General features: G+C 35.2%; 1 protein-coding gene and 1 pseudogene across 1 annotated transcript; one reads left to right on the top strand and one right to left on the bottom strand.

The window, feature by feature from the left end:
- Window positions 1-3,343: 3,343 nt before the first annotated feature.
- On the bottom strand, window positions 3,344-11,520 carry LOC106833359 (olfactory receptor 4L1-like; annotated as a pseudogene).
- A 6,487-nt stretch (window positions 11,521-18,007) lies between these two features.
- On the top strand, window positions 18,008-18,907 carry LOC106833437 (olfactory receptor 4F15-like). Its single transcript, XM_014844627.3, has one exon. The coding sequence runs from the start codon at window positions 18,008-18,010 to the stop codon at window positions 18,905-18,907; it is 900 nt and encodes a 299-aa protein (XP_014700113.1).
- Window positions 18,908-25,739: the final 6,832 nt, after the last annotated feature.

The following is a 25,739-nucleotide window of genomic DNA, read 5'->3' as shown; positions in this document are numbered from 1 at the left end:
CGGACATTACCCTGATAGTAAGACAAGACAAGGGCAACACAAAAAAAGACAATTACAGACCAATAACACCGATGAACATAAATGCAGAAATCCTCAAAAAAATATGAGCAAATTGAATACAACAATCCATTAAAATGTTCATACAACACAATCAAGTGGGATTTATTCCAGAGATGCAGTGGTGATTCAACACACACAAATCAATCAAACAATATATCACAGTAAAAAGTTAAGAATAAAAATCACAGGATCATCTCAATAGATGCAGAGAAATCCTTTGACAAATTCTAACATCCATTTATGATAAAAACTCTCAATAAAATAGGTATAGAAGGAAAGATTTTCAACGTAATAAAGTCCGTATAAGACAAACTCAAAGCCAATATCATACTCAATGGTGAAAAAGTAAAAGATCTTCCTTTAAGAACATGAATAAGACAAGGATACTTGCTTTCACCAATCTTTTTCAACATAGTATTTGAAATTTTAGCCAGAGCAATTAGGCAATGAAAATAAATAAAAGGCATCCAAACTGGAAAGGGAGAAGTAAAACTGTCACTATTTGCATATGATATGATTCTATATATAGAACCCCCCCAAATCTACCACAAACTATTAGAAATAATTAATGAATACAATAAAAATGCAGGGTACAAAGTCAACATAAAAAATCAGCCACATTTCTACACTTTAATAGCGAAGTAGCAGAACGAGAAATCAAGAATACAATCCCATTTACTATTGCAACAAAAAGTATAAAATATCTTGGAATATCTTTAACCAAGGATATGAAAAACGTATAGACTGAAAACTATAAGACATTATAGAGAGAAACTGAAGAAGATATAAAGCAATGGAAAGGTATTCCATGCACATGGATTGGAAGAATAAGCATAGTTAAAATGTCCATATTACCTAAAGTAATCTACAGATTCAATGCAACCCCAACTAGAATCTTAATGACATTCTTCACAGAAATAGAACAAGAATCCTAAAATTTATATGGAACCACAAAAGACCCCAAATAGCCAAAGCAGTCCTGAGAAAAAGGAACAAAACTGGAGGTATCACACTCTCTGAAGTCAAAATAGACCAGAAAGCTATAATAATCAAAGCAAGATGTTACTGGAAAAAAAGACACACAGATGAATGGGACAAAATTGAGAACCCAGAAATAAACCCACACAACTATGGACAGCTAATTTTTGAGAAAGGAGACAAGAATATGCAATGGAGAAAGTAAAATCTCTTCAATAAATGGTTTTCAGAAAATTCGACAGCTACATGCTAAAGAATGAAGGTAGACCACTATCTTACACAATACTCAAAATTTCACTCAAAATGGATTAAAGATTTGAATGTAAGGACTGAAACTTTAAAAATCTTAGAAAAAAGCATACGGAGTAGTCTCTTCAACATCTGTCTTAGCAGTGTCTTTTTTAATATTATGTCCCCCTAGGCAAGGGAAACAAAGGAAAAAATAAACAAATGGGACTACATCAAACAAAAAGCTTCTGCATAGCAAAGGAAGCCATCAACAAAACCAGAAGACAACTCACCAACTTGAGAAAATATTTGCAACTTGTATATTTGATAACCGATTAGTTTCCAAAATATACAAAGAACTCATACAACATGAAAACAAAAAACAACCGAATCAAAAAATGGGCAGAGGATATGAACAGATATTGCCCCAAAGAAGATATACAGATAGCCAACAGGCACATGAAAAGATGTTCAACACCACTAATTATTAGGAAAATGTAAGTCAAAACTACAATGAGATATCATCTCATACCCTTCAAAATGGCTATTATTAAAAAAAAACAAGAAATAGCAGGTGTTGTAGAGGGTGTGGAGAAAAAGGAACCCTCATACACTGCTGGTTGGAATGAAAACTGGTACAGCCATTATGGAAAAGGGTATGGAGATTTCTCAGAAGGACATGAAAACACTAATTCAAAAAGATATATGTACCTCTATGTTCATTGTAGCATTATTCACAATAACCAAATTTGGAAGCAAACCAAGTGCCCGTCAATGGTTGAATGGATAAAGAAGTGTTATATACATACAACGGAAAACTGTTCAGCCATAAAAAAAAGGACAAAATCATGCCATTTGTGACACCATTGACAGATCTTGAGGGCATTATGCTAAGTGAAATAAGTCAGAGAAAGACAAATACCAAATGATTTCACTAATATGTGAAAGATAGACAAAAACACATAGATAAAGGGAACAGATTGGTGGTTACTGGAGGGGAAGTGAGCAGAGAGAGGCAAGAAGGAGTAAAGAGGCACATATGTATGGTGACAGATGGAAACTAGAATTTGTTGGTGAATGCAATGCAGTCTATTTAGAAGTTGAAATATAATAAAGTGCACCTGAAATTTACACAACGTTCTAAGTAATGTGATCTCAATAAAATGTTTTTAAATTATGTGGGTCTAAGTCTTAATGACACAAAATAGTTTTAGTCAAGCAAGTAATATTGAGACTTGAGCAATATTGGTGTCTGTCATTGGAAGAAAATATTTAAGGTTAATCATCAACGAGTATGGGATTCCCAATTGAGCATGCACTGCCCCACTCCTTAAAACTCACAAACACGTCAGATTTAGCTTATAATTCCAGTAAGGATTACAAGCCTACCAGGAGTAAATTTAATTGTAGTTTTATGTAAACGCTAAAGAAAAAGTTACATGATATGTTACATAAAATCAAGATGTATGATTCTACTTTTATTTATTGAAGATTGAATGTTAGCTGTGCATCCTTATATTTCTTGGAGCACTTGGTTTCAAGGCTGTTCTTTGTTGTTCTATTGAAATTGCCCTTTTATTCCGCCCCCTAGGGATCTTATATTCACTATACTGTCACATTTCATGGTTTATTCTTACTTTTCATCTCATTGGTTCAAGAGACTAGAATCATATTTTTCCCATTGTTGTTAACATTACGTTAATCATGATTTGTTCAGACTAATTTATTTAATGATAATATAACTTTTTGAATGTCATTAACAATACTTATCTATTAAAACCATGTTTAATAGTATTCACCACATATTTTTTTCATATTTACTTCATCATTAATAAACATATATTAAATCCCTATAGAAAAGTATTCAACAATTTCATATGTGTATTTTGTTGCAGGTCACTAATTATCATTGTGTTATAACAGCATTAACTATAAATTTAAAATATTTTATTATTAATTTTTCCTGTGCTGGCTATGATTGAAACATAAGAAGAACGAAACTATGCATTATGTATAATCTATTCAAATTCTGTTAGCGTAGTATTTGAAGGTTGTGTTAATGATATAGTGCTAAAATCTAGAAGTTCTGTGTGGAGCTAACATGTTGGAACCATAATTTTCTCATGGCCCCTAGCATTTTCTGATTTCTCAGTGTGTAAATAATAGACTTAAGTAAGATGTGATAGCAGTGTAAAATACAGCAAAGATTTTATTGCCTGAAAAACTATTGAATGGCCAGGCGTAGATAAAAATACAAGATGCAAAGAACAGAGTGACCACAATGATCTGGACAGACAATGTGGACACAGTCTTTCAGAGCCCTCCAGATGATCTCTGTTGTATAGTGCCCAGGATGACAGTGTAGGAAACAAGCAGGTGGATGAAAAAGATAAATGAGAGCAGTCCACTGTCAGCAATGACGAGTAATTCCAGGGTATATGTACGAAACAAGTAAGCTTAATCACAAGGGGAAGGTCACAGTATATTGTCTATGACACTAAGGCCACAGACAGGCAAGTTCACTGTTAATATCATCTGGCTCATAATGTGTATAAAACCAATTATCCATGCAAGGATCACAACCCATCCTGCAACCTGTGGCTCATGACTGTCCTGTAGTGCAGGGGTTTACATATGGCTATGTATCTGTCATAGGCCATGGCTATCAAAAGAGTCATCTTACTACCACCAAAGAAATGCATGAAGGACATCTGGGCCATGCAGTCCACATTGAGATGGTCTTATGTTCAGTGAGCAAGTCTGTGATCATCTTGTGTGTGGTGACAGTGGAGAGACATATGTCCAAAAAAGAGAGGTATCCGAGGAGGAAGTAAATAGGCAAATGAAAGATGGAACTAAATGTCACTGTGATCATAATGGGAATGTTTCCCAACACAGTAGCACTGTAGATCAAGGAGAATGTCACAAAGAAAATCTGAAATTCCCATGGTGTAGAAAATCCTAGTAAAATAAATTCAGTCACTGCAGATCCATTTTCAGATCCATTCTCTCCACTCAGAAAGGTTCTAGAAGTCCTTATATGCAAAGAGAATGAAGAAAAAAGCCATAATTAGCACCAATCTTTTTAGATTTCTATTGGATGATAATAGTTGGTGATATGAGAGCATATAATATTAAATATACCAGCACATTATTGTTTAAAATTTGAGGTTTTTTTGGGTCACATCACTTTGAAACAGCGTCTTATAGCTACGCAGTAAATAAAAAACATTTGAAGATTGGAAGTTTCATTTTCTGTGGTTTTATTCTGTCAAATGATACTGTTTTATCAATTGATCTTGACTTTGTCACTACTTTATTCATGTAGAAAAATTAGGTAAGTAATTAAATGAGTATGTATTTTGCCTTTTACCATAATTTTCTATACCTGTCACCCCTTGAGATTATGTTATTATGATATAAAAGGAATGTAAAACTTGGAAGAGGAGAGAACTGTATTGTCTAGTATTTTTGAAGTAAGTTACAAAGGTCATTCCATGGTTCTAAAACAAACAAATCTACACACACACACACACACACACACACAATTAGAGGCTAATTTATACATGGGAGAAAGTCCGAATTCCTTAAAAGTCACTTTGCATTTTTATTTTCTGGCGTTTATTATACTGAGAATTTCAGGAAACATGCACTCAGCCTCAGATGTCTTTGAGCTTCTTTCCTCAGATCTTTATATTCCCATTGTTCATAGTGAGGAGCTTGTGTGTTGTACATAAATATACATATGTGGTGGCTTAGAAGTAAATAGGGAAATTATTCAATCCTAACACATAGATTTTGCTTTAGTTGTAATTTATCATACTAAGTCTTCTTTTCTTGGCTTTTTGGACATTGTTCATAGGATCTAGAGTGACTAAAAATGATCAAAAACAATTAAGTGATTCCAATATGCTAAGTTCTAAGTTTTTCGTATGCATTAACACATTTAATGTTCACAAGAATCCCATGAGGTAAGTACTATTATTATTCTCATTTTTCATTTAAGGAAACTATGGCATAGAATTATTTAATGACTAACTCATTGTTACACATGAATCCAAGCTGGTATTCAAGCCCATTCAGTCTGACAGCAGAATCTGGGCTTATACCGATACCTCATAATGCCTCCAAAATTAAAGGCAAATATATTAATGGTCAAGTTATTAAGTACAGATTGAATTAATTTGGAACATATACATGTTCCATTCATATGCAACATAGTAGATATGATTCAACAAGTGTGTTCAAATCGGTCTATGTTATAATTAACTGCATATTTTTTCTTATACAGAATGAATCAATGCCCTATTTCTAAAAGGAGTACAATCCAGAGAGACATAATTATCAAACAAAAAATAATAATAACCTTATTAAAAAATATTTAAATCAATAAACAGTGCATGCAACCTGTTAGAATTTTAAAAGAATGGAGACCAATTCCAAGTGACAATTTTCAAATACAACTTCAGTCTTGGTTGTTGTTATCTTAAGATGCTTAAAAAGTAAAAACAATTCTTATGGTCAGTAAACACAAGGGACAAAGCTTAGAGTATCTGTGAGAATTTATAAGAAGAATTAAGAGCAGAGACTAGGAAGAGTGGTTTATTTAGAAAAGGGATTTTATTAAGATGTAAAGATGCACAGGATGTGTCTTCATTTTTCTTCAATGTTCTATAATTCTCTCCTTGTTTTAATTTCTACTCAGGCTATTGTCAAACTATCTTATCACCGTTATCCAACCTTAATTCCCTCAATTGCTTTCCTATCTTATATATTTTAAGAAAAGGATAATAACTACAAATTAGGGAAAATAAAGATGAAAATGATGTAGGTTCCTTAGGTCAACATCCAGGAGTATACAGAATGAATGCTAAATGGTGGACTATGGACCTGGAGGAGCAAGCATAGGACCAACATCACACCACACCTCCTTTAAAAGGTTGTGTTACATGATTATCATGTGAGTGGGCAGGAATTTTTCTTTTGAGGCTTTTGTGACAGTAATTACAATAATTAGATGCACTTTGCTGAAATGATATAGCTACATAATTATTAGAACGAAAAATCCAACTATAATTTTGGAACAAATACCTTTGCTACATGGAATTTTACAACGTATGACACAACAACAACAGAAAAACTTGGATATGAAATTAATACAATTAAGCATAAATTTATTAAGAAAGCTTTGTTTTGGCCCTTTATTTTATTTCATAGGGAAATCTGGCATTCATTTATGTAATGGATTTCCCAATATTTGTTTCTCTTACTTCTCTCCTTCCTTTCCCAAGTAAGCTTTCCAAAAATATTTCTTTAGTTCTCAGTTCATACACCTGTTCTTATATTTTGTACTTATGTACTTACATTATGAGTGTTCAAAGGCTGGTGTTAATATAGATGTAGACAAACGTTCTGGAAGGCTAAACCAGAAACTGTAGTAGCTGCCTCTGGGGAAAGGATTCAGAGGTCTATAAACTCTTCGTACTATTCTTTGTCAAAAAATTAGTTACTTTTTCTATTTTGAGTCTTTTTTTATTGAAGTAACTTTGGTTTATAACATTATGCAATTTTCAGGTGTACATAATTATATTTTGATTCCTGTGTACATTACTTCATGTTCACCACCCAAAGACTAATACAATCCACCGTGACAAACACATGCCTCGTCTGATCTTTCACCCTCCTCTCTCCCAACTTCTTCAATTTCTTTCAAGATGGTTTTACAGTTTTCAGTGTATACATCTTTTATTGTACACATCTTTTACCTCCTTGATTAAGATTATTTCTAGGTATTCTATTATTTTTGTTGCACTTGTGAACGTGATTGTATTCTTAATTTCTCTTTATGCTACCTTGTTGCCAGTGTATAGAAACACAACTGATTTTTTGTATGCTTATTCTGTGTTCTACAACATTATTATACTTATTTATTATTTTCAAGAGTTGTTTGGTGGATTGTTTAGGTTTTTCTATATACTAAATCACGGCACCTGAAACTAGTGAGAGTTTCACTTCTTCCTTTCCAATTTGGATACTCTTTATTTTTTCTTGCCTGATTCCTCTGGCTAGGACTTCCAATACTATGTTAAATAAGAGTAGTGAAAGTGTCCTTGTCTGGTTCTTGTTATTAGAGCAATATCTTTCAGTTTTTCTCCATTAAGAATGATATTGGCTGTGGGTTTGTTATATATGGCCTTTATTATGTTCAGGTAATTTCCTTCTAAACCCATTTTATTCAGAGCTTTTATCATAAATGGATACTATTCCTGTCAAATGCTTTCTCTGCCTCTATTGAGATGATTATGTGACTTTTATTCTTCATTTTGCTAATGTGGTGTATCACTTTGATTGATTTTCAGATGTTGAACCATCTTTGCATCACTGGAATCAATCCCACTTGATCGTGAAGTATGATCTTCTTAATGTATTGTTCTATTTGATTGCTAGTATTTTGTTGAGGATTTTAGCATCAATATTCATCAGTCATATTGGCCTGTAATTTTCTTCTTCGTATGTTGTCCTTGCATGATTTTGGTATCAGGGTAACGTTGGCTTCATAGAATGAGTTAGGAATCTTCCTCTCTTCAATTTTTTGGAAGATTTTGAGAAGGATAGGTTTTAAGTCTTCTTCAAATGTTTGTTAGAATTCACCAGGGAAACCATCTGATCCTGGACTTTTAATTTGGGAAAGGCTTTTGGTTACTGTTTCACTCTCTTTACCAGTGATTAGTCTATTCAAATTTTCTATATCTTCTTGATTCAGTTTTGGAAGGTTGTATGATTCTAACAATTTATCCATTCCTTCTAGATTATCTGATTTGTTGGCATGCAGCTTTTTGTAGTATTCTCTTATAATCTTTTGTATTTCTGAGGTGTCCGTTGTAATTTCTCCTCTTTCATTTGTGATTTTATTTATTTGAGCCTTTTCTCTTTTTTTCTTGGTGAGTCTAGTTAAAGGCTTGTCAATTTTGTTTATCTTTTCGAAGGACCAACTCTTGGTTTCACTGATTTTTTCTATTGATTTTCAGTCTCTATTTCACTTATTTCTGTTCTGATTTTTATTATTTCCTTCCTTCTACTGATTTGGGGCTTTGTTTGTTCTTCTTTTTCTGTCTCCTTTAAGTCTACTGTTAGATTGTTTATTTGAGATTTTTCTTGTTTGATGAAGAAGACCTGTAATGCTATAAAATTCCCTCTTAGAAGAACTTTTGCTGAATCTCAAAAATTTTGGCATGTTGTATTTTCATTTTCATTTACCTCCAGGAATTTATTTATTTCTCCTTTGATTTATTCATTGACCCAATCATTTTCCATTAGCATTTTGTTTAATCTCCATATATTTTTGGCTTTTCTGATTTTCTTACTGTAGTTAATTTCTATTTTTGTACCTTTGTAGTCAGAAAAGAGGGTTGGTATTACTTCAGTCTTACTAAATTTATTTAGACTTGTTTTTTGGCCTAATACATGATCAATCCTGGAGAATGTTTCATGTGCATTTGAAAAGAATGTGTATTCTGTGCTTTTTGGATGGAATGTTCTGTATATATCTACTAAGTCCATCTGGTCTAATGTGTCATTTAAGGTCAATGTTTCCGTATTGGTCTTCCATTTGGATAATCTATCCATTGGTATAAGTAGAGTGTTAAATTTACTTACTGTTATTGTGTTACTATTTCTTCTTTTATGTCTGTTAATAATTGCTTTATATATTTAGGTTCTCCTATGTTGTGTGCATAGATTTTTACAAGTGTTATTTTCTCTAGTTGGGTTGTTCCCTTTATCATTATGTACTGCCATTCTTTGTCTCTTGTTACAATTTTTGATTTAAAGCCTATTGTGTCTGATACGTATTGCTATCCCAGCTTTCTTTCACTGTCATTTACATGGAGTATCTTTTTCCATCCCTTTACTCTCAGTTTGTGAGTGTCTTCAGGTCTGAAGTGTGTCTCTTGTATGCAGCATATATATGGGTCTTGTGTTTTTATCCAATTAGCCACCCTCTGCCTTTTCATTGGAGCATTTAGTTCATTGATAACTAAAGTAGCTTTTTATAAGTATGTACTTATTGCTGTTTTGTCACTCTTTTTCTTCATGTTTTAGAAATTCTTCTCTGTTCCTTTCTTCTTCTCTTGTTCTATTCCCTTGTGGTTGAGGGCTTTATTTAGTATTATATTGAGGTTCCTTTCTGTTAATTTTTTGTTAATTATTCATTATAGGTTTCTGGTTTGTGATTACCATGAAGTTCATATATAATAAGCTATGTATATATCAATCTATATTAGGTTAATGGTCTCTTTAGTTTGACCCCTTTCTAAAATAATTTTAGAATTTTATAGAGAATATCTGCATACCAACAACTTAGCTTATATCATTAAGTCACTGGAGAGATTCTATCATTCTGAAGACTGTCTCTTCATTAAATGACCCTGGGAAAATTGGGTATTCACATTAAAAAGAATGAACTTAGGCCCCTTACACCACTCACAGAAATTAACTTGAAATGAATTAAATACTTAAATGTAAGATCTGAAACCACAAAACTCCTTGAAACAAACAGGGAAATGCTTCTTGACCTGGGTTTGGCAATGACTTTTTGGATATCACATCTAAAGCACAAGCAACAAAAGCAAAAATAAACAAATAGAACTACATCAAACTAAAAAACTTCTGCACAGCAAAGAAAACCTTCAATAAAATGAAGTGGCAATCAGCAGAATGAGAGAAAATACTTGTAAACCACATATCTAATAAGGGGTTTACATCCAAAATATATAAGGATCTCATACAATTCAACAGCATACAAACAAATAATCCAATTACAAAATGGGCAAAGGACCTGAATAAATATTTCCCAAAGAAGATGTTCAAATAGCTAACAGTTATATGAAAATATGTTTAACATCACTAGTCATAGGGAAACATAAATCAAAACCACAATGAGATAATACCTCATACCTGTTAGGATGGCTGCTATCAGTAGGACAAGAAAATATGTACTTGTGCACTGTTGGTGGGAATGTCAATTGGGAGCCACTATGAAAACCAGTGTGAAGTTTCCTCAGAAAATTAAAACTGGAACTGCCATATGATCCAGCAATTTCACTTTTGGGTATATATCTGACAAAAATGAAATCACTATCTCAAAGAGATATCTGTACCCTCATGTGCATTGCTGCATTATTTACAATATCCAAGACAGGAAAACAAATTAAGAGAGCATTGATTAATGAATGCAGGAACAAGATGTGGTACATATACACAATGGATTATTATTCAGCCATAAGAAAGAAATCAATCTTGCCATTTATACCAAAATAGAAGAAATTTGAGGGCATTACACTAAGTGAAATAAATCAGAGAAAGACAAATACTGTACTATCTCACTTAAATTTGGAATCTAAAGAAAATCCCAAATTCATGCAAACAGAGAACAGATTGGTGGTTATCAGAAGTGGGGGCTTGGGGGGTGGGTGAAATGGATATAGGTGGTCAAAAGGAACAAATTTCCAGTTATAAGATAAATAAGTTCTGGAAATTTAATGCACAGGTGTGCTGACTATATTTAACAATATTCTATTGTATATTTGAAAGTCGCTAAGAGAGTAGATCTTAAAAGTTCTCATCACAAGAAAAAAATTGTATATGAAACAATGGGTATTAATTAAACTTATGTGGTAATAATTTTGTGATATATATATATCAAATCATTTTGTTGTACTTGAAACTTATACAACACTATGCATCAATAAAATCTCAACAACTAGGAAAAAAACCACTTTACTATATTTGTTTTATCATACATATATCCATCTAGCCATGTATCAATACATTTTTGATGCATTTCAAAGTGAATTGTGGACATCTGTTTCCTGTATTTTAATAAATATAATCATCCATTCTTATCAAACATTTATTGAGGGCCTACGCTGTGCTGGACATTATTTCACACATATGGAATTAGTTCCTTTTGAAAAGGGAATATTACATGGAATCATTCTTTTATAAAGTAAATCTTTCATTGATTTTATTTTTATGCACATTTCCTTGCTGGCTTTGCTTCAGTGGAGGTCCTGAAAGTGCCAAAAACATATAGAATAATCAACTTGTGCTGATGGTCAATCCTGAGAGGTTTCTGGAAAAGGAGAGATTTTACCATGTTTTGAAGGGTAAACGTTGCATGGCTTCCTCCCACTTCCAGTCTTTGTCTGCTGTTCCTTCTGCTGGAAACATTCTCCATGCCCCTGTGTACCCCATGCTGCCTCCTCCTAACCCTTCAGGTCTCAGCTACTTTGACCACACAACGTGAACAAGCACCCGCCCTGGTAATCCCTCCCATGCTAATTTTTGTAATGTGAAAGAGGTTCAAGCAATTTCTTCTGTCTATTCAGCATTACGTGTGCTTAAGCTGATTGAAATTTATAGTGAAAGCCACATGATTTTGATTAAATGCCGTCACACCCCCTAGGTATTCTGCCTCATTTGAAATCACCAATGAGCAAGTCAGAATTGACAAGCAAAGCTACCAAAGGTGATGTTCTTGAAACACCCAGCCTCAGTTTTGTTTCCTCTCCAGGACTCATTACAAGATTTTCTTTCAGTTATTCTTCCTAAAACAATCGGTTTCCAGGGACAATTTCCCTGACCACATGCGCTAAGTTAGCAATCCAGGTCTCTGCAGCAGCATCTGGTCACTATTCTCCAGTGCTTTTAATTAATTACCTTTTTAAATTCTTTCAACTTTTTGCATAGTAGCAGTGACACAAGAAGAAGCTCAATTGACAAGATACTCTAATTCCCTGAAGATACTGTGGCCTGGGATCAGGCAGATGGAAAGACAGAACGTCAAGCAACAATAGGAAAGAAAAACATGGTCTTGATCTATTAAATTTAGTTTCAGAAAAATAGTTTTACTAGCAGAATCTCCATTTGCAGATGTCAAATAAAATTGTGGTTATGGTTAAGTAGGTTATAATGTAGGGAAGAAGGAAAAGATAATATTAGGGAGTACATAACGGGCTATAGATTGTGGAGAAAGGCAAATAACTGACCTTGAATTTTATCTGGTTCTAGACATGTGTCTTAGGTTTCCAGGGTGAAACTAAAGCTATGGAGAAGAGTCACGGTTAGCACAATGCAATGTCTTTAACATAGGCAAGGGAGTTGGGGGTTTAGATCATGACTTAGAAAAGAATTGATTTACTTTTTATCTCATTAACGTTTTTGATTGGAGTGAATGAAAATAACTCACAGAAGTTAGAAGTCAAGACCAGTTATTCTGATTTATTTCTTAGTTTACAGAAAAGTTATAAAGGAAGAAATCTGCTAGAGACTAGTCCCCCATGGCATTGCTTGGGGCTAAAATAAAACAATGCACACAGACTTTGGAGAAGCCTTGACTGGTAAACTGGCTTCCTGAGAACTCACCTGACTCCACTTGCATATCTAATTACACACCTGTCATTATTTTCAACTGCTATGTAGAAAAACTGCTGTAATGGCATTAAAGGGGAATTAATCCCTCTGCCATGGTCTACATTTGTTGGGAATTTAGTTGTTTTTTCCTCCCTCTCTAATTTTGGCCACTATAATGTCAAATAGACGTAGCTAGGGTTCAGAGAAAATAACAAATTTAGGAATCCAAGGTATGGAAATTGATCTCAAGAGGAAAGGTGAAAGAAAGGGAGAACTTAATTTGGTTACTTAATTCAAGTACAGAAATAACTTATTTAAAAGAGTTTTTGACAAAATCTTTATTTCACTTTCACAGAGCAACAGAAAGTGGATACAGGCTTAAAATAAAGAACCAGAACATTCAGTTGGAAACAGGGAAGAAATTTCAGACTGTTGAATTGATAAAGCATAGGAAGAGCCAAACAGGAGACATTCTGACTTCCCAAATAGTATGTCTTAGATGATTTAGATATGCCACCAAGGTTTTATCTGTGCTGGACCAGGAATTAGTAGGACACTCATTCTATTTTCTTCGACTGCAAACTTTAAAATGGATGAGAATCTCTTCTGGGAGACTAACCAAATCTATGTAAATCTACAACACACATGGTTGTTTTCAGAGGGAAAATGGTCAAGGGTCATTCTACCTTTAATGACCTTTAATGAAGAAAAATATCGTTGTAGATGAAAGTCCTAGAGAACAAAAGATTCAAAGTGTTCTTTTAGAAGAGGCTCAGTTTACTCAGAGCAAAAATGGCTCAGAATCACTGTTTTGGGGCAGTTGGATCTCTTCTTCTAATTTGTGTATTCAACCAGGATCAACCTTTTCTTTGAAAGTCTGAAGATACAAGCCATATACATGGTCATGTCTTCTAGTATTCATTTCTTTGCTTTGCTTCCTTTTCCTTTTTAAATTTTCAGAACCCTATCCAGACTCCCTATTTTTCCTGTTTCTTTGTCCAATTCTTCCTTCCACTGTATCTCGTTTAGGATCATTATATTTGGACAGCATCAAATGTTCCAAATTTATGTGGCTTTTTATACTACCTTTTTTTATACTACTTTTTTTTACTACCAAAGCTCTCAGTTGCTTGAATACCTAGAGTTGAGTTAGCTCCTGCTCCCCAAAAGTGATTGGAAAAATAATTTGCATAAGGATGTGAAAAAACCTGTCATTTCTTATTGTCTAACCCTTGAGCACATTAGTATACTATTTTCCAGATGTATTGCTTGGGTGCCTAGGAAAATTCTATCTACAAAATTAGGCAATATATTAGGTATATGGACAAGTTCTTTGTGTAGAGATAATGAATTATTTCATGAGGTTTACATTTTTATGGATTGTGGTCATTATTGGCTCTTAGTGTTTCTAAAAATGACTAGTTAGCAATTAATTAGCGATCTTTCTTCCTTTGCTCCTCTCACATCCATCTGTCTGTCCGCTTATTCATCATCCCTCCCTCCCTCCCTTTATCCATCCATTCATCCAGTTACTCATTCGCCCCTTCAACAAACACTAATTAGAAGCACTTCATGTGATGGGAATGATGCTGGGGGACATTGGGGGAATAGAATAATATACAAGACTCTGACTTTTCCCTGGAGAAACTTACAGTTTAATGCAGAGTTTCTCAGCTTCAGCACTATTGACATTTGAAGCTTGGTAATTCTTTGTTGTGGGGGATATACTGTTATCCTGTGCATTGTGGCATGCGTAATGACATCTCTGGCTCCTACCTACTGGGTGCCAGTAACAACTCTGCTCTCCCTCCCCCTCACCCCTCTTGTGACAACCAAAAATATTTCTAGATATTGCCAAATGTCCCTTGTGGGGAATTAAAGCATCCACAACGAGAACACTGGTTTAATGAAAGAGACTTAAACGGGCATTATCTCCCTGCATTTGATAAATCCTACAATTAAGGTGCACACATTAGGGATGTATTTTGAATGTATTCTGAATTTTCTCCCCATCTTGATCATTACTAATATACTCCTTCAAGGTAATTCTTACTTCAATTCCAAAAGGAGATCTTACATTTCAGGAGATTACTCATCTCAACTTGTGGTTGACTTCTTTTGCACTACAGTGACTTGCTATTCCATGTGATAGATCCTCATCCAGGTAAATTATTCAGCCAAATAGCTAGTTAGACTTTCTTGTTGCTTTTACTATCATGCAGTTTCTGTTAAAATGACTTGCAGAGATATTTAATACAAATGCTCTTTTTAAAACAGTAGTTGTTAAATATTAAATTGCTAAAAATGAGCCAGTGTATAGACCAGGATGGAAACAACTGGAATTTTTAATCAACTGATCAAAATAGATTTTGGGGGGCCTATGTTTCCTTTTCTAAACAAAAATTTTAGAGCACTTTTAATTGAGGTTATTATTACTTATCTAGTTTTTAAGCACAGACCTTTCATGGTTTATAGCACAAGCAAAGGTTGCCAATCGTTAAGATATATGATATTTCATTAAACCTAACTGGATGTGAGACGTTTGTACTGATTTACTCATGCAGCAGATAATACAGGTCCCTTAGTTTTACAATTCTTTTCCTTACATCATTTCATTTATTGATGCTCCAGTGTTGTTTTCTCTTAAATTCTAGATTGAAGCCTATCTTCCTTCAGCTTCTGGAGAGTGTTGATGGAATGTCATGGTTCTTTATGCATTTCTAATTCTAGCATTCAAGTAATCATTTGAATCTTGCTTCAAATGCTTTCCCCCTCCTCACTCAGTCCTATAAAACTTTGAGTATAGGAATTCTTTGCATACTGGCCATGGGTAGAAGTGGGAGGAATTTGCAATTTCCTTTTTGCTAAGGTTTCTGGTAATTAGTAGGTTTGTGACGGCAGAGTTGTTATACTATCGTGTTGACAATTATTAGCTCTTTACTTCCAGGGCAAAATGTTTCTCAACATTTAATTCGCCATACCTATCTACCTATAAAGAGAGGTTAAGGAGCATAACTTCTCTGCCTAAATTAGAGATGCAGAGTAAACTTCTTAAATAGAGGTAAAACTGACACTTGCTAGTAATATTCGAATGTTCGTCTCTGGGGTTCTTCACTTGGGTACACACAGACTTTTATCACGGTTCTAGATGTCTTTGCAGGATAAATGTACATACCAGAGAGAGAATGACTTCTCTACAATTTGCAATTCATTGTAGTATAAGTGGCTAATACATTCTTTATGAACTGTATCTGAATCTTTGTTAAAGTGCAATCTGGTCTGCCCTTGGTTAGCTGGCCAATGTAGCCAACCATAGCAGGGTGACGTTTTGTCTTTTGGGCACATGCAGTCCTGACAATAACTAAGTTGAGATTTTTCTGGCTGGAAGTAGAAACTGATCTTTCTGTTGCTCCAGTATTTTGCTCTTCATTTGCATTTTGGGGTTGATAATTTGGTTACATTATAAAGAGGGGTAAATGACTTAGATTCTAAAAAAAAAATACACAGAGAACATTTTGTCCTCTTCACTCAAAAATTCCCACTGGGTTGTGACAACATTATCAGCCTGTACCACTATTTGTGCTATTGAGTTTCATAGCTTTCCACCTGCAGTGTAAGGGATTACTTTTTCTTCCTTCAGACTCCCTTCTTCAAGCTTCAGATGCCTCTTTATTATAGAGTCCTTACTAAATTTGGTGACTAAATGTATATTTACTCTATTAGTGCCTTCCATAAATTTGTAGGTTTTGAATTTTTTAATTTATCTTAATATGAACCCTCTGCAATGAGGTGTACTATTTACCAATCTCCAAATGGCCAGGGTTATTTATAGCCCTGAAATTTCAACACGCATCATCTCAATATATCCAGAATATAACCCCCACCTCACTACCTCTACCTTCCTCATTGATTAAAGTCATCATCGTCTTTGCTTGGATTATTGCAATGGTTTCTAATAATCTCCTTGTTTCTATCCTTGAGGCTCCTGAAGTTTACTCACCATGCAGCAGCCAGAGTGATCCCCTAACAGTGTAAGCTAGATTTTGTTCCCCTGTTCAAAGTCCAGCTGCTTATCTCATTCAAAATAATAACGAACATCCTTAGAATAGTTTTTAAGGCCCTCCCATACTCCCCACCCCCAACCTTTTCCCCACATACTCAGGTTTAGCCTCAATGACGTCCTTGTAGTTCCTTAAACACACTAAGTGAGCTCACAACCCAAGGGTTTTACTTTTGCTGTTCTCCCTGCCTGGAATATTCTTCCTCCAACTACCTTCATGGTTTGCTCATTCACCTTCTTTAGCTTTCTAATCAGTCAACTTATCAGCAAGAAATTTCCCATCAATTGTATTTTATAAAATTTCTCCCCATACTGCCTTATTTCCCTTCCCTGCTTAATTTTTCTCCATTATGGAATTATCATCTAACACCCTATATATCTTTTTGAGTATTTATTTTTAAATTTTCTTTCTTTCTCTGACAAAATGCAACTGCATGAGGATAGGGGCTTCTGTCTATTTTGTTCTTAGTGCTTAGACTCTTCCTGGAGCAAAGCAGGTGTTTGATGAATATTTGTTGAATGGAAGGAGTCACTAGATGGGAACTACTTTGGTCCAATCATTCCTTTACTCAAAAGTCTTTTTTTTCACCACTTAATATTTGCAAGTTACTTTATGGGGATAAAAATTGAAAAGCATGATGAATTATAACCTTGAGTAGTGTATAATCCTATGGAGGAAATAGTCACATGACTAACTCTAAATATAGTAAGTAAATGTGGATGTATAGGTGGGTCTTGAGGAAGGTTAGACAGATGAGGTGATATTTGATCTGGATATTAAAGTTAACCATATTTTAGGAAGTATAAAAAAAGAAGGATAATTTCTGGCTTGAGCAACACAATCAGAGTCACAGGATCTTATAAGGCTCTTTGTCATGCAATTGTCGTCTTTTGCCTATCTAGTATATGTCACTAGTTATTACTCCTCCAAGGAGAGGATGGTTGACGCTGATCATACTGGTAAAGCAATTTAACATTGAATGCCCTTTTTCTGTGGTTTCATTAGGTGCACCCATGGGTACCAGTCCACTGGATCACTCACCATTCCTTGTGTTAGCAAGGCTACTGGGCAACTCAGCTACTTTCATGTGTAACTATAGTAATAGTAGCCAAAATGGTGTTATTTAATTTTTGTGAAATGCTCAGGTAATACTTGACTTCCAAAATTCATATACTTTTTAACAGAGGGTATCAATATAATAGTATTAATTTGAATTGTGTCATTTTCTTCCTTTAGGTAACAGGAGATTGAACCTACTGAATGAGCTGATGAATGGAGCCAACCACTCTGTGGTGTCTGAGTTTGTCTTCCTGGGACTCTCCAATTCCTGGGAGATCCAGCTTTTTCTTTTTTTCTTTTCTTCTCTTTTCTATATGTCTAGTTTGATGGGAAACCTCCTCATAGTTGTCACTGTGACTTCTGACCCTTATTTACACTCCCCCATGTATTTTCTATTAGCCAATCTCTCCATCATAGACCTGATATTTTGCTCAATTGCAGCACCCAAGATGATTTGTGATCTTTTCAGGAAGCAGAAAGTCATTTCTTTTGGGGGCTGTATAGCTCAGATCTTCTTTAGCCATGCTGTTGGAGGCACTGAGATGGTGCTACTCATCACTATGGCCTTTGACAGATATGTGGCCATATGTAAGCCTCTCCATTACCAGACCATCATGAGCCCACAAATGTGCATTTTGATTTTAGTGGTTGCCTGGACCATTGGTTTCATTCATTCATTGACTCAATTAGGTTTTGTGGTAAACTTGCCTTTCTGTGGCCCTAATGTATTAGATAGCTTTTACTGTGATATACCTCAGCTCATCAAACTTGCTTGCACAGATACCTACAGGCTGGAGTTCATCGTCACTGCTAATAGTGGGTTCATTTCCTTGGGTGCTTTCTTCTTGCTCATCCTCTCTTATGTCTATATTCTGGCCACTCTTCAGAAAAACTCCTCAAGTGGTTTATCCAAGGCTTTTTCCACTCTATCAGCTCATATTATTGTGGTGGTTTTATTCTTTGGTCCATTGATTTTTTTCTATATGTGGCCCTCTCCTTCAACACATCTGGATAAATTTCTAGCCATATTTGATGCAGTTTTAACTCCTTTTCTAAATCCAGTCATTTACACATTCAGGAACAGAGAGATGCAGAAGGCAATAAGGTGAGTGTTCACTCAGCTTATGGGTTTTAGAAAAAATCACTAAATGTGTTTATTGAAACAAAAAGTTTCCAAGTGACTATTAATAAATTTTCTGGCCCTAATAGCCAATTCTCATGAAGACGGGACCATCTTACTAAGGTTTTATTTTGTTCTCTCATTTGGAACATATTCCTTTGCTTCTTCATTTTGTTTGACTCTGTGTTGGTTCCTATGCATTAGATAAAACAGCTATCTCTCCCAGTCTTGAATGAGTGGCCTCTTGTAGGAGATGAACCTTACCGTTCAATCCTGCTCTAGCTCTTGTTTGTCTCTCAAGCCTTTGTAATTGTCCAAGCAGCTTATTTTATTTTTAATAGCTCCCAGTAGTTGAGGGTGTGCCAAGACCTGTTAGTGTCCCTAAAAGGAGGATCTCAGTCAGAACCTAGATTCAGGTTGATTGGAAGACAGATCATCAGGCAACAGTTTTTAAAGTATGAAAATATATACACTTACACAAATGTAAGCGCCTCTGGCCACCAAGGCCAGGCACTCTAGAGGTGTTCCCTGGATGGAGTCACAAAAATTGGGGTTCCAGACAAGTATATAAGCTCCTATCTAGGAGATATCGGTCAGCTGTAGTGAGGCATAGACGTGAGTGCACAGACATTGTGCAAGGGTCTACTTTCCCTCAGAGCATATCCCTCAGTAGGCTCCTAATGTGGGTTAAACCTGAAGCTTGACCCCAGGCTTAAGCTCCAGGACAAGAAAAATAGGCCTCTTTCACAGAAAGACTGGGGGGTCTGTTTCAATCTGCTGTCTATGCAGCGCCCTGGGGGTGGTAGCCTTCCAAGGACTATTTCTCCCATTGTTACCATCCTGTGGGACACAGGAACACAAGCCTCCCTGGCCACCAGAGCCAGGCAATCAAGGGGCATCCTCTGGGTGGCAATCATAAAGACTGAGACGCCAGAGGTAAAAAAAAAAAAAAAAAAAAAGGACATCAGACGGGGAAAAGTTCTGCTCCAGGAGATATTGGCACTCTGGAGCAGCAAAGGGAGAGTCGGCAGATGGCGCCCACCAGTCTCTGTCCCTGGGAGTGGATAATGCCCCAGTAGGCTTCCAAATGTGTATCAAATCACATGCTTGCCCCTCAGGTCTACACTCCAAGAAAAGCAGAAAGCAAATAAGCCTCTTCCGCACAAAGTCTGGGCGGCTTTCATCTGCAGCTTCCATGCTGGACCCTGAGGCAGGTGAGTCCAAGCGCAGGAAACTTTTAAGAGCAGTTTCTCAGATTGTTATAGATTTGTGAGTCTCTTGGACAAGTGTCCTGCTGTTTTTCAAGCTAGATGTTTTGGGGCCTTGTCATTCAGGTACAGGTCTTAAAAGTTGAAGCTGCCCAATGTGGGGTTGGAATCATTCTCTCCTCACAGAGAAGGTCAGAGTTTTGAGTTCCCTCTAGTCTGGGTTACAGGGGTTGAGGGGGGAATGGGAACAGAGGCTGGGGATTGGGGGGGTTAAGGCAAAATTGTGTCCCAGCCTCTCCTCTTGGCTTAGAGTGTGCTTTCTCTCCTTGGATCCTTGACCTGTTTGACCCAGCATAGGAGTTGCTCAGTCAGTTTTTAATTTTTTTTTTTTTCAGAAAAAATTGTTCCATATGTACCTGTAGATTTGGTGTGTTTGTAGGAGGAAGTGAGTTCAGGATCATCTTACCTCCCCATCTTGAACCGGAACTGGAACCATCTTTCTACTATATGTTACTGAGTGATTGTGGACATTTGTCACCTATATGGTGAGTCTATTTTGTTATCATTCGAGAATGGAGGTCATTCTTCCCTGAAAAAAAAGAGAAATTTTTATATCAAAGGTATAGAAATCAAAGATTATATAAACTTTCACTTTGCAGTTTCCAAATAACTGAATAACACCTTTCACACATATCAAATTGTGATGTAAATAAGTTTGTTTCCCAGGCTAAACATACTACTGTTTTTAAGCTATCCTGCCCTATAATTGGTACATTTATTAAAATCATGCTTCATTATCTGTTTGTATCTCATATCTCTCTTTTCACTTGTTCTGCTTTGTTATGTCAGCCTTTTAGTTATGAGTAAAAAATAGCAGTCATCTTTAGGATCTGTGATTTCTTACACATCCTGATTAACAAATTTTGCTTTCATACTTTGCTCCATATGTTAAAGAATGTTCTCGACTTCATTTTCAGTCAAGTAGATCAAGTGTTGGCAAACTTTTTATTTAAAGAGTCAGATTGTAAATAGTTTTTGATTTGTGGGCTATATGATCTTTGTTGCAACCACTCGATTCTGCTGTTGCAGTATTGAGATAGCCAAAGACAACACGTAAATGAATAGGCATTGCTGAGTTCCAATAAAACTTATTCACAAAACCAGAAGGCAGGCCAAATTTGGGGTATTCAATATATAGATTTTCCTAATCCGTCAAATATCACAGCCTTTGTTTTAAAACAAGAATCTAAAACGAAAGGCAGTATAGCATCCCACAAAATTACAGTTAAAATTCAGAGATTTTAGTCCCAACAGCACTGGCTCACTTTTTGGGTTATCTTATTTAAGTCACTTAACCTCTCTGAATTTCGGTTTCTTCAAAGGCTACAATAGAATTCATAGGTTTATGGTTATGACTAACTGAGGTGATATTTGAAAAGGCTTTAATGATTTAAAAATTAGCCTTGGTTTCTTTGGTAGATTATAACCATTTGCTTGGAGTCTATTGGCTTAAATATAAAATAGTTTTATCTTATAATGCATGTTATAATTACTTTCTACTTTGTACTTCTTTTTGTCTCTCTCTCTTTTTCTTTCTCTCTCTCTCTCTCACACACACACACACAAACATCTTGTGATGGATCTCCATTACTTGTCTTTTCATAGTATTGTGGTATGCACTTTCATTGCTTTGTGTCACCTGCCAAAATGAAGATTTAATAGTTTACTTCCTTCTTTAGTTCATTGGTAAAAGTACCAATGGTGAATATTTTCAGGGTGCATACTATGTGTCAGGCATTGCTCTTAGTCATATCTGTATTAACTCATTTAATCTTCACAGCAATCCTTGAGACAGATACTATTATCATCCTCATTTATACATTGGGAGACGAAAACACAGAGAGGTTAAGTAATTTATCTAATGTTAGTAAATGGTAGATTTGACTTTAAATCCAGGCAGTGTGGTTCCAGAGGCTGGATTTTTAATCATTATCTTATTTTTTTCTTATAAAATTTATTTAATATTGATCCTGGAGAGTCCTAGCTTATCTTTCTTCATTTAGGGCCTATTTCTATTTTCTTTTTCTCCCCTATATTTATGTCAGCTCCTTGTTGATGGTAAAACAATTCTAAATTAAATAAATTATGTTATGAACACGGTGGAATTATGGTATATACATATATCTCTGCTGTTATATAATGCATAATTAATAAAATGGAGAGTTGCTCAAGATAGATTAATAAGTGAAAAGGGAGGTAACGAAACAAGATCTAAAATTTGATTTTTAAAATAATGTACATATATAAGCCAAACTGTTAATAGTGATGTTTCTCCCTGGAGGGTTGATATATGTGGTTTTCTTTATCTTCTTGCATTTATCTGTAATTTTTATATTTTTATAACAAATCGTGTAACAATGAAAGAAGATACTAAAATAGTCAAACACATTTTAACAATCTCTTAAAATTTGGTATTTTTCACAGGTTTTTCATGTTGAACCTTGACAAAAGTATTTTGCTAGTCTGTGTAAATCGTAATCATTGGTGGTAACTTATTTGCCTTATACCTGACCTTTAAAATAATTCTAACAGCCGTGAGTTTTAGTCTCAAAAATTTTATTGCGTTTTTATTGGTGTGTCTTTAGTGAACCTATAGATCATTATACATTTTACCATTCTCTCTGATAGGAAAGTGTGTCTGAGTGGTCTGCATATCCTTCATTCGTTGAATGAGTTTGGGTCAACCTCTGAGTTTGGTACCACCGGGGATACTATGATGCTTTCACATGCAATTGCTGTATCCTTTAAAAATGGAGCTTATAATGGCAGTCCCTAATTCTCTGCATAATTCATGAGGAAACACACTTTGGACTGGTTGATTCCAGTTTTATCCTTGGGTCTTATTGTTAAAAATAAGAGTGAGACCAACTGGAGTTGTTACCAACAGTATCCTGAAGGCTGACTTCGAGGCAAATACTGAAATCCAGTCATACAAAAGAAAGTTAAAATCCTCTTAGCATTTTTATAGAGCAGTCAAAGATGACAATATTTACATGGTAAAATATGAAAGATTTAATACATTTGTTTTATGTGCCTCCTAACAATAACTGATTGTCTACTGTATATACAGGAGTGTTCTACGAGTTACACATAGAAGGCATATAAATACTACAAACTGCCCTTGACTTTGGAAATTTATAGTCGAAGAGAATTGAGTCTTTGGAGAAAGAAAAACAGCCTACTTTCATCACAAGATAGTAGAAGGGAGAAAAAGAATGAAATGAGGTGAAGGCTTCCTTCATGTAGATTTAGCAACAGTTGGAGTAAAGGGCAAGTTCATTTTATGCTCTTTGATCAATCTACATGGTGCTGATTGATTAGATTATTATGCTTCTAAAATCAGAGATATAGCCAAGGGAAAGAGCTCATTAAGAGGACAACTCACAGAAGAAATTTATGAAGATCCCTGGATGTGGATGTGGCCGAGGCACCTATATTTTCATCTCTTAGTAGTCACTTAATTAAAATGACTATTTGCAACCTGGAAGTTGAGTCTCCTGATGTACGGCATTTATTATTATTATACTTTAAGCTAGTATGAATGAACATTTTTAGAGGCGTACCTCACCCATTCTGATCAAGGATTTGCAAATTCCCTTCTTACCTGTCTCCACACTAGGTAAAATTTAAAGGACCATGTTAAATTACAAGGCACTGTAATTAGTTATCTTATTAGGAGAGAGACTCTGAGCCAAGGAAGTTCAAATGTTCCTGAAAGTTTGACTAATTTTGAAGAATTTTAAGAATTACGTTTGTCTTTTCCACTACCCCAGAATATTGGAGATGCTATGGACAATGGAGTTTTTTTATAAATGAGAAGGCCTCGTTGCAGGGAGTAGTAGTATAAAGCCCTTACAAGGGTGTTTGCCTTTGTAATACTTCCCCTAAATAGGACTTGGAAGAGTTCCAAGGGGCCATCAAAGAATTCCCAAATTAGTTTCCAACATCAAAAAAAAATATTGAAAGTGATATGGATGTAAATTACATGAAGATAATCTAGTATTTCCGGGGCACTGGTCTTGTAGCCCTAGATGATTTCAAGTAGAATCTTGTTGTTATTCCATGTGAGTTCAACCACCATAGTAAGAAAAAAATGGCCATCACTATAAATTAATAGTGCCAGGGAAATTTTAGGAAAATTCCTTAGAATAACTCTAATACATCTCATCTTCCAACAATATAATCCTGCAAAACACTCAAGATTGGATATATGTGGGAGGCAAAATCTCACAGCACATTTCAGTACTTCCAAGTTGACTCCCTATTATTAATCTCTTCAATGGGATATGAATTTTTTTTTGTATGCTTTTCAGAATGGTCGAAATCTTTCTCTATGGCTCTGACGCTGGTGAAAATTTACTGTTTCGTGTTTCCCACTTGGGAAATCACGAGACTCTCATTAAAGAGCACTGCAAAGTCATCATTACTTGCACAAAAACTCCACTATCCATACTCTCTGCAATCTTCTGGCTTATTAGGAAAGAAAAATAGAATTTTCAAGTTAAAGTTAGTCGAACTTTCAGAAATATTTGACCCTCCCCAGCTCATCCTCTCTCTTCCGATAGGTTAGTAACAAGCCAATCTGTGCATCTAACAGTAACATCTAATCTTAGACTAACTCTGTTGCAAGCAGATATGGCCAAAAGCTACAAGGAACTCATAAAATATAACGGTCTTTTAACAGGTCTGAATGTTTTTTCCTCATCCTTCCAAGAAACAATTGCATGACCTAAAACTTGGAGAATTTCCCAGAGCATCACTGATTTACTTTTTATGGTATCATCCAAGTGGAGATTCCTTTAGGGAAATTGTTAATTGGAAAACATGATCAAAAATTTGCTTTAATCTTAGCCAAAGTTATAAATGGCTCTAACAGTTTTGTTTTGTTTTTTTTTGCTGAGGAAAAGTTACCCTGAGCTAACATTTGTTCTCAATCTTCTTCTTTTTGCTTGAGGAAGATTTACCCTGAGCTAACATCTGTGACAATCTTCCTCTATTTTGTATGTGGGTCGCCACCACAACATGGCTGCCAACAAGTGGTGTAGGTCTGTGCCTGGGAATCACACCCCAGCCATCAAAGCAGAGCACATCAAACTTAACTGCTAGGTCATGGGGCCAATGCAAACTCTGACAGTTCTTGAGGCTCAATAGGCAAATCTAAACATTTTAGCTTGTGTGATAATGGACAACCAAATAGCTTTTGACTTTCTATTAGCTAAGCAAGTTATGCCTGTATTACAACCAAAATTTTTTGTTGCACTTGGATAAATATATGAGCCAGATGGAACAATTAATCTCTAAAATTATTATTTTTTTACCTGGCTCCCCAAGGTAAGTAAATATATTCAGGGACACATTACTTTAGTCTGAGTTTGGTAATTTTTAATAATGTCTCTGATGCATTCTGCAATGTTTAATCATTATTCTTCTCTTGAATTTCTATGCATTGTAACTGCAAGTGATTTCCAAAGTTTTAAATGCTGCTATACAGCTAATGTCATATCACATGATTCAACAACTCATCATCTGACAAAAGGAGCATGGAGATCAGCC

Source organism: Equus asinus, chromosome 2, assembly GCF_041296235.1.
Source record: "Equus asinus isolate D_3611 breed Donkey chromosome 2, EquAss-T2T_v2, whole genome shotgun sequence".
Taxonomy (NCBI): domain Eukaryota; kingdom Metazoa; phylum Chordata; class Mammalia; order Perissodactyla; family Equidae; genus Equus; species Equus asinus.
The sequence above is the reverse complement of the archived record's forward strand: the minus strand, read 5'-3'. Positions and strand labels throughout refer to the sequence as shown.

Bases quoted from the DNA above. Each gene is read 5' to 3' on its own strand.
- LOC106833437 (XM_014844627.3), top strand. From the start codon at position 18,008: ATGAATGGAGCCAACCACTCTGTGGTGTCTGAGTTTGTCTTCCTGGGA.